Source organism: Pteropus vampyrus, unplaced genomic scaffold (genome assembly GCF_000151845.1).
Source record: "Pteropus vampyrus isolate Shadow unplaced genomic scaffold, Pvam_2.0 Scaffold40, whole genome shotgun sequence".
In the NCBI taxonomy this organism is placed as follows: Eukaryota; Metazoa; Chordata; class Mammalia; order Chiroptera; family Pteropodidae; genus Pteropus; species Pteropus vampyrus.
In genome coordinates this window covers 3,922,474-3,932,829 of record NW_011888821.1, presented here as the reverse complement: position 1 = coordinate 3,932,829, position 10,356 = coordinate 3,922,474, and the positions used below count along the sequence as shown (strand labels likewise).

Genomic DNA, 10,356 nt, shown 5'->3' with positions numbered 1-10,356 from the left:
CATCACCCATCCACCTACCCACCCCTCTACCCATCACCTATCCACCCACCCATCTACCCATCACCCATCCACCTACCCACCCATCTATCCATCACCCAACCACCTACCCACCCCTCTACCCATCACCTATCCACCCACCCATCTATCCATCACCCATCCACCTACCCACCCCTCTACCCATCACCTCTCCACCCATCCATCTACCCAGTTCACCCACTCACCCATCCATCTCTCTATCCACCTGTCCATCTATCCAGCATTTAACAAATGCATATTGCACACCTGTCCTGTGCTAGGCAGCATGCTAGACAGCTGGGATGCATCTATGCCCAAAACTTAGATCCCTGCCCACGTGGAACTTCGTGGGAAACTCGGACAATAAACAACAAATATACCAAAGTAAAATGTTTAGAAGGTGGAAATGTCAGTCTAGGGACAGAGCTCAAGGTGTGGAGGGGAAACTGCAGTTCTCAATGGGGTGGTCAGGGTAGGACTCAGTGAGAAGGTGACACCTGAGCAAAGAGCTGAAGGACTTGAGGCAGCTGGCCGAGAGGACATCCTGAGAGGACATCCGGAGGAGTGTTCTGGGCGGAGGGAACAGCAGCTGCAGAGGTCCTGGTGGAGTGTGCTAAGCCTGTCCCAGGAACAGCAGGGAACCAGCGGGACTAGAATGGGAGCACGGCAGAAGTCGGGGATGAGAGAGAGCAGAGCGGTGATGACAGCCAGATCGTGAAGGGCCTTCTGAGTCATTGTCTGGCTTTCGCTTTTCCTGTGAGGGACGTTGGGTACCAGAGCAGAGGTGAGAGCAGAGGGGGCGCGAAAATCGTTATCGGGCTGTGGAGTTACAAAAACTTCACTTGATTTCCTTTTTTTGCGGCCCCAGTAAAACTAAAGTCGGTGCCATTCCTTTATAAACCATGCCATTCTCTCCTCGTTTTCCTGCATTCACTCTGAAGGCTGCCCCCTCCCTACCTGCACCACAGCAGCACACCTGCCTAGTCCTGGGTGAAGCCTTCAGCCCTGGAGAGGAGCTGGCAAAGGAAAGAGCAAGAAAGAAAGAGATTTAACTTTCTAGCTTCCCGAAGCCCGGTTCCCTTTCTAGAGTCACGTGGCATCAGAAATAAAAATATTAAACCCCCAGGGAGGAAACACACTTAAATAACAGGAACCAGAGAGAGAAGGAGGGAGGGGCAGAGGTATCTGAAGGAGCGTGCAGCTTGCAGGGGAGTATGTGTCAAGGAGAGAAGGCTTTGAATCCCCGCCCCAGGTTGGCCTCTGCACCCCCACTGAAACCACACGGGCTGTGGGCGCTTCCGTTAAGAAGTCCAGGAGATCATTCAGATGGTAAAGATGCCCGTTCCCCCAGGGGTCTGTTAGGAGTGGGCAAGTAAAAGATGTGTCCAGGAGACCACCTCAGTGAGAAGTTAAGCACAGGAGAGCCCACGCCATGCAAACTTGTGTCTTGGCAGAAGAGGTGGAGAAATATCAACATCGCCCTGGTGCAGAGTCAAGACCATCAAAAGCATTTCACCCCTCAAGGCCAGGCTGAGTATAGAAGCTTGTTTGTCTTCAGATCTTGCCTCCACCACCTCCCACCTGGGCACCCAGGGTTGTGTCACTTCTGGGCAGTCTGTTTTCTTCCTTATGTGTAAGATAAGGATGGAGATCCTCAAAAGGCTTAGGATATACCTGGTACATGGTAAGTACTCAAGAAATATGAATCACTGTTATTATCTCAAATTTCAATTTACTCCGAAAAACATAAAGGGACCAAGAAGGGCTAGGGATTTATGACACCAAGTCGTAAAATTAGAAAAGCATAGATTTGTGTTGAGAAGGAGACAGAACAAACATGTGTCTTTGGGAAGAAGGTTGTCTGAAACAAAGAGGACCTCTTTGGACTTGGGAAAGAAGATCTAATGAGATGATTAAGGAGCCAGGGCTGTGAGTAAAACAGCACGGTGTAGGCTTGTTTTCTTTCTGATTTCAGATCAAACGCTACTAATACTGTTTAAAAATAAGACAGGCTCTCCCTCTGAATTGGTTCCTATTTCCTGTCTCTCTTGCTTCCTCCCTCCCGCCCCCTGCGCTTTCTCTCTCTTTTTCTCCTCCTCCCCATTCTCTCTTCCTTCCTCCCCCTCCCTCCTTCTCTCCTGTCTGTCTCTTTCTCTTCTGTCCCTCCCTTCCTTTCTCTCTCTCCTTTGTCCTTTGGTTTCTGTCTCTCTCCGCAACACAAATGAACACACATGCAAATGCATGCACACACGCACATGCACGTGCACACTTAAATGCACATACACACCCGCGCACATGCACACATAAGCACACACAGCATCATCGTCTGCTGCCCTGCTTTCTGGCCCCTCTTATCTGTGGCATCTCATTTCTCCATCACCGAACCACACTGATTGTGCCTGGATCCGTCTTCTCCACTAGACCGTGAGCCCCTTGCGTGCAAGAGCTGATCTGTCCATCTGTGCCCCACCCCTTCAGTGCCCACTACAGTGCCTGACACATCAAGGCGGCTCACAGAGTAAGCCAAGTGGGCATTTGGCTGTGTGCATCCAGGAGGGTTTCCTCTTAAGCAGAGTGGGAAGTATGCTGTATGCCTCCAGCACACCCAGCAACACAGACTGAGTTCTCCAAGCACTTGCTACCCCTGCCAGCTCCGCCAAAGGCCCTGATTCCTGTCCAGGTCCGCTTTCTCGTTTTGGAATGGGGATGACCACATAGACTTTCTTTCAGAGAGGAGGGGAAAATCCTTGAGCTGCCTGCGGCCAGTTAGAGCTCTTAGAGCAAAGGGAATGCCAACTCACCACCACAATCCTTGTAGCTGGGGTCCCTCTCGGCTGCCGGGGCCTGCAGCCCACTCCAGGCCCATTCCAAGAGGGCCAAGTCTGGGTCTTCTTTCTGCAGCAGGGTCAAGGAGATCTTCCTGGCCAGAGCCTCAGCATCTGGCTCGTGGAGCAGAGCGCAGTGGTACTCCCTGGAGAGAAGCTCTTCCTCCAGCAGGTGGTCCAGGAGGGCCTGCACCTGGCTTGGCTGATGGCTGGAGAGCAGCATCTGGACCCGAGTCAGGATGGTCTGGAAGTGGTTCATGGTGGCACTCGGAGGCACTGCAGATGTCCAGGCCAGAGCCTGGAATCTCTGCTCACCCAGCCTGCAGCATCCAAAACATGAAGTGAAAAACAGGATGAGGGAACCACTGCAGTTTATTGCAGTTTATTCCTGCTTAGGAAGATTTCTTCATTTGCATTGTAGGCTGGGGCGTCTGGTGAATGGTTGGAAGTGGGTTCTTGGGCTGACCTCACAGATATTCTCAGGTACCATCTGTGTGCATGTGTCAGAGCAGCCTACAGCCTTATGGATTCCACTTGATCTAAGCCAGTATTTACCAAGAGGAAGGGAACCTGACCCTCTCGAGGACATTAAGGTGACGGGATTTTTCAGATGTTTTATCGTGACAAGAAGGCAATTAGAACATAGAGGTTAAGCAATTGAGTTTGTAGCTAATCTGCCTGGGTCCAAATCCCAGATCTGCCCCTTGCTAATTGTGCGATCTTAGGCAAGTTACTCAGCCTCTTCTAGCCTCCATTCTTCCATCTGAAAAGACAGAGTGATGACAACAGTATTTGCCTCAGAGAGTTGGATAGAGTAGGAATAATGGTACTTACCTCCTAGAGTTATTGGGGGGTTAAGTGACATAATGTATACAGAACACCTCACATTATCCACAATATGACAATAGTTCAATAAATATGAGCCATTTTTATTGCCATTATTATTATTATTGGTTAATGCAAACAATTCTGTCATCTTGGGCTTAACCTCACTAAACTTCAGTCTCACTTCTGCAAAATTTCCTAATAAAAGTGATACGATCTCACCGAGTTGTCTTGAAGATTAAAAGATGATGATGCCTTTAAGGGGCTTAGCATTAGACCTAGTAAGCACTCAATGAACACTGACTATTTACTAATATTATCCCCAATTTACTAATGCACAAAATAGAGGTTTTACACAGGAGCCAGTCTGTTTTACGATTTCACTCAAAAAATCCCCAACTCGATTTTTTTTTTTTTTAATCTTTATCATAGCTGATTATCTGCCCATTCTGAAACACGCCCATGACCTTGTTTCCTCTCCTGGCCTCAGCTTTACCATCTCTTAGATGGGACCATTTGCATTGTTCATTTAAATGAGACAAATAAGAATTGTCACTTCCAGTACGGCTGAGTGGCTCCTATCTGACCAACTCAACCATAAATAAAAACTATAAACTCTGGAAAAAATATTTTAAAAAAAAAAGCAAAAGACCAACTACCTGAAGGCACTGGAGAGTGACCAGAGGAAGCAGGTACTAGGAAGGGAGATAAGAACCACTGGTGAAGTCCCAGCTCAGGAGTTTAGCCCGAAGGCTCATCTCAATCACTGCCATGCCCTCTACTAAAACGCCGTTAAAATGTTTCAAGTGTTGCTGCCCTAAACGACCAGAGGACGTAATTTGGGGTAACAATAGCTGCTGGAAAGTAGGAATAGAAATCTAGAAAGAAGTGAGACAGAGAGAAGTTGCTCCAGATTTTGTGTATAAACTGCCAAATATCTGGCTGACCAATGAACCCTGTACGCATTTATGGTCAGTGTCCAGACAGCTCAGCTAAGGCTAAAGCAATGGAACTGGGATGTGAGTTGCCACCTACTATGGGCATGGGGAGGAGGTAGGAGACTTTGCATTTGATGCCAGCCAAGTTATGAGCCCGCTGAATCAACAACAAACAGAATCTGGAGTATTTATAACCGATCGTTCATGACATACAGCACACATCCAAAATTACTTGACTATTTTGAAGAAACAGGAAAAACAGACCCATTCACAAAAGAAAAAACAATCAATGGACACTGACTTCAAGATGACCCAGATATTGAAATTAGTAGAGGATTTTGAAAGCAGTGACTATAACCATAAATGAAAAAGACATAAAGAATGTAAAGGAAAATATGCTCATATTCTCAACTTTATCGGAACTAACTGTGACGCAGAACAGTAGCTGCTTTGCTGCAGCTAGAGGGGAAGAGGAAACTTTCGCCCCTTTTTACTCTCTCTTTCTTTCTGAGATTTCTTTTCTCAGCAGTTAGAGGACTATGTGGTTTCTTGGACAAGGAGGTAATGCCCATCAATTAGCCCTGAGAGAAAAAGAGATTCGAGGAGCTTAAAACTTAGGAGTTAGGAAAGAAGGAACCAAAAGAGAATTTTAGTAGGTGAAATAGGTGGTATATAATCTTCAGCCATAGCTATGGATGGAGAAGCTGACAGGGGTCAGTTGCTTGGACAGATTAGGAACTTGTTTCTTAAGTATCTCACCTCTGAGGCACTTGAAAGAGAGGAGAGGACCAGGCCTTGAGAATCCATCCGCAAGAATCCAAGGGATCATGGGTAATGAAAGAGCAAACACTGGATGGACAGAAACAGGAACTAGAGTAAGATCTCCTAGTCACTTGTAACGCTACTTTTTTCTTTCCTACCAATCCAGCCTCTACCCAGTCATGAGTTTAGTCAGAAAACTCTGAATGCCAGCCTTTCCTCAGCCACTGACTCACTGTGCCACCACAAGGAATACATTTCCTCTCTCTGAACCACAATTTCATCACCTGTGAAACAAGTGAGTCAGATTGCACTATCTCTAAATTTCCTTTCAGTCCTGAAATGGTGCTGTGTTCAGGGACCTGTCACCCGGCTGCAGAGCCCACTGATCGCAGTTTCCACGACATGCCCCTGTGATTAGTCTCGAGGGGAGCATTTCTCCCATCGACAGTCACTCAGGTCCCCTTGCATGATTTTATTTCTCACAATCACGTGTGACCTGTACTATCGGTTACCGGATATTTCACTTTCATCTGGCTTAATTTATCATAAAAGGAAAATCATATCACATGCCCAAGAATAGTAGGCTACTCTAACAAATACAGAGAAAGTAAAATGATAATACAAAAGTTTAGAGTCTTCTGGTTGTGGAAATTTTTCAGTCTGAGGTCTAATTTCTCTTTGTGACAAAGTGTGGTTAGCCAGTGTTACAGAGGTATCAAAGATAGGCTAGCACTAAGCTGAAGATGTCTGCTTCGGCAAACTAGCAAAAAAATTTGAAGCTACCGGTAAGGATATAGAAAAATGAGAACTTTTCCTACTTTCCTAGAGATCATATAGAATGGTGTGATCACGCAGGGTAACAATTTGACTATGCCTATGAAGATGTGAGAAGTATACAACCTAGCATTTCCACTGCTCGGAATATACTCCAAGAAAATTCCTACCCATGTGCATATGACACACGAAGCAGGGTTATTTGTGATGGTAAAAAATAAGAACTATAAATTAACACAAGAACAGATATAAATGTCTTTTATAAACACTCTGGAGTATGTGTGGCTTTCGTGAATTAAACATAATGGACCCACTTGAAGTAAAGGAATTTAATGGTGGTTAAAATGAAGTCAAATCAATTACACATTGGAATATAACTCAAGTCTTAAAAGTTTCATGGTTGAGTCTTTACAGCTTTTTCTCTGTCTGTTTCATAATAGTATGGTGTTACAGCTAAGTAAATCCAGAGGCTGCTAAATCCTTAACAGTGTTATATTTCTAAGAAGAGACCTGTAAAACAAGTTACTTAGGGCTCTGAATTCAGTTACAGGCATTCTCATGAGCTCAGCTGTCAGTACAATCTCCATTCCTTTTGTGGCATTGGTCATTCATGATGACACACCTGTAATTCCTTCCAGAATCATTACAAGTTATGCAGTGTTAGGGCTATCTGCAATAACACACAAGAAAACTGATCACTTTAGAGAAAAGTGCTGTTCACCTTTTTATGTATTGAAGGATAGCATCTTTAAATGGTTTCTGTTTAACAATCCCAAAACAGGAAAATGATCAAATTAAACCTGCCTCATGAATGGCAACTACTGGGAACAGAGCAAGATGTTAGAAGGTTTGAGTTTCATTCCCGATTCTGGTTATAATCTATGTTTCTTGAAATTGTTTGATTACTGTTATAAAGTTGGATGGTTTTTATGCTAATAGTAAATGTCTATGTATTGTATCTAAGGCTTAAGAATGCCTGTCTCAGAGAGGAAGGTATTTGTAATATTTATGAACAGTGACAAATACACTGTGCACATCTGTAATTTCATCTTTGAATGTGTGTGATTTGATTAGCTCCCTCCTATATGATGTTACTACGCATAGAGTCAATTAAGCCCTTGTGATGTTTTGTGTGGCTGTTGACTTTGTCAACATGAAAATAATGTGTAAAGCAAGGTTTTACAATTACGGAATCAGAATTACTGAATTTCACTATTGAACGTTGAAATGTAACACATAAACAAAAACCAATAAAAGAATATAGTCATTTCACTGACCATAAAATAATCGCCCCAAGAACCTAGAAACAACTTAAATATCCTTCAAAAGTAGAAAGTAACAAGTTGCAGTATATTCCCATGATGAAATCTCACATAATCATTAAAATACGTGATCTAGGGCTACATATATTAACATACCAAGCTCAAAAATGTAACAAAAAGCCAACTGTAGTCTGCAAAGAATTATCTAGAGATAGAGTACAGATGAGGAGAGGACGTGCATGAAAACTATCAGCTGTCATTTCAGGAGACGGGGTATTTCTAGAGCAAAGGGGGTAAGAAAGTGGGAGAGGTGAAACAGCATCAGGGAAAAATTCACAGGGGACTTCAAAACAACTTTAATGTTTTAGCTCATAGAAGAGTTGAGATTACACAGTTATTCGTATTCTTATTCTTTATAACTTCTTGTATGTCTAAAATATCCTATTAGGCTGAGTCATATGAAATTGCTATTTGTCTGTTTTAATCTACAAAAACAGCCATTTCTTATGGTGTGACCTAATACAATGATAACGGTGATGATGACAAAGAATTGAAAGGGGACCCTCTTTCTTGCCATGTAACCCATTGTTATTTAAAGCCTATAGGTGAACACTTCCTCTCCAGCTATCTGGTTCCCAGCAGGGTGATGAAGGAGCCACACTTTGGGACACTCTGATTTAGTGAACGTTGACATGGCTCTGTCACAAATTGAGACCTATGGTCTGGTCTTGGGGATGAAAAACTTGTGGTCTGAGACTGGACACAGGAGAAGAAGAGGGTGTTGAGGGGTCTGCAGAGAGGAGGCAGTGCAGCCGGGTCACATGCTCCAGGCCCCCAGATCAAGGTCAGGGCTCAGGTAGTTCCTGAGGTCACCTACCTGCTGAGTGAGAGGCAATCGCCTTCTCTCTATCACCTGCTCCTCTGGTTTGGAGATCAATGATGATCATGATGATGTATTAAAATACATTTCTTGAGAGTAGTAGGGAGTTTAGGTGCTTTCCATACTATTATCGATGGCACCATGAGGTAGGCATTAACCATATCCATTAACAGATGTGGCCCAGAGACATGAAGTCACAGAACCAGAGCAGGAACCTGGGAAAAAATTCCAAGCTGTGGGTTTTCAAAAGAAGAAGAGGGCCTAGCTGCTTCCTCCTGAGGACAGGAAGATCAACTTCCTGGGTCCACGGGCTCCGTGGGCCTGGCAGGGCTGGTCCTTGTGGCTGCCGTGTGTCTGCCCACAGACCAGGGCAAATGGGCTGCTGTGTCTCAGCCTGAGTCACCTTGATCACCGCTCAGGGAAGTGGACTGCTCCCTTTGATTCTTGGGTTTTCCCGCAAGGCACGTGGAGTTCATTCCTGGCTTGTGACTGTAGAAATAATGGGGAGGGCGGGTGGGAGCAGTATGTAGTCTACGCGGGATGAGGACACAACTTGCTGAGACTCATATGGGCCAGAAGTGGGAGTCAGGAGACCCGGGCCAAGTGGGGTGCTGGAGTCGGCTTCGCCACCCCCCTCTGCCACCACCGTCATCACCATCCCATCTCCCCACAACTCCATCGTCACCACCATCCACTCCCCCTCCGCCGCCTCTATCATTCTCCTCTTCACTCTACTTCCACGATCGCCATCACCTCCATCACCTTCAACATCATCTTTCCTGCCATCTCTGTCATTTTTACCTTCTCCACCACTCATTCCACTTCTATCGACTGTCATCACTACTGTCTTCACGATCACCATCACCTCCACCCGCTCCACAGCTCAACCATGATGAGCACTGTTCCTATCACAGCAATGGCACTACTTCCGGCAGGCACCATGCCTCATCTACTTCAACTGAGAAATCTCTATACCAGCCTATAAGGGGGTACCCTTATTATCACCAAGATATAATGAAGCTTGAAGAAGATTCAAAACCAGGTCTGTGTGATTCTTCTTACAAAAGGAGTTTGGAAATCACAGGAACCTGAGGCTCAGAGACATCAAGTGTCCTGCTCAAGGTCACCCAGCCAATAATTGGCAGGATTCAAGCAGAGTGTGTCTGCAGTCAAAGCCTACAGGGTCACAAGCTTAATTTGCCTTAGTCACGGAGCTAGGGTGATACAAGTCCTTTGCAAACTATCAAGGCTGTGGCAGTCATGGAGATGTGTCACTCAGCTGTCTCCAAGAGAAAACCTGCCAAAGGGTGTGCAGTCAGCTTCCAGCTATGGATGTCTCTGGGCTCTGCCTCAGCTTGTAAATTCATGCCAGGTGCTTCCTAGGCAGTCCCTGGGCAATGACTAAGCATGGCAGTGACACAAGGACTTGCTATTTCTGGGCAGCGTGAGACTCTTCCATGGGTGATCTGTGTTCCTAGGCTTCCTGGTGATCTGACCAAGCCTTCTCGGCACTGAACCACAGCCTAAGGCTCTTCCTGTACAATCCTCTTGTCTTCCCCTCTTTTGACAAGTGTTATATCTGTCTGCTTATTTCTGTTTTCTCTCCCCTTTATCTTTTAGAGACATTATCCTCTATAAATATCTTGTACCCCAGCTCTATCTTGGTGCCTGCTTCCCCTAAAGGGCCTCAAATTACACAAAGGTATAAGTTCGTACTGTTTGCACTAGGAAGGGAATTGTTTTCCTTCCTAGCCATAAGACCTGACTTTAGAGACACACACTCTTTAGCTCGATGGAATGCGTGTATACTAATATAACTATTCCCTCTAGCAACTATAAAATTATAAGTCAACTGCAGTGTCATAACTCTGCACTGATACACATCTGGCCCATGCTAACTGAAAGGGAGATGTGGGATAAGAGAAAGTGGCTGGTTTGTAGTTAGGGTATATGGATTTGAATCCCTGTTCTACCATGTATGAGCGTGAGCATGTCCTTCTACTTCTCTGTGCTTTAATGCCTTTATTTCTTTATCTCTGAAATGTGTTAATGATTGTAACCTTGCAGGGCTGTTT

The 10,356-nt window shown here is 45.1% G+C and overlaps 1 protein-coding gene across 1 annotated transcript; it reads right to left on the bottom strand.

Moving 5' to 3' along the window:
• Nucleotides 1-720: 720 nt before the first annotated feature.
• On the bottom strand, nt 721-5,497 carry LOC111738560 (MHC class II transactivator-like). Its single transcript, XM_023529615.1, has 3 exons — nt 5,363-5,497; nt 2,817-3,160; nt 721-769 (listed from the first exon to the last, which is right to left on the bottom strand). The coding sequence occupies exons 2-3, from the start codon at nt 3,097-3,099 to the stop codon at nt 747-749; spliced, it is 306 nt and encodes a 101-aa protein (XP_023385383.1). The 5' UTR covers nt 3,100-3,160; nt 5,363-5,497; the 3' UTR covers nt 721-746.
• Between the last annotated feature and the right edge of the window lie 4,859 nt (nt 5,498-10,356).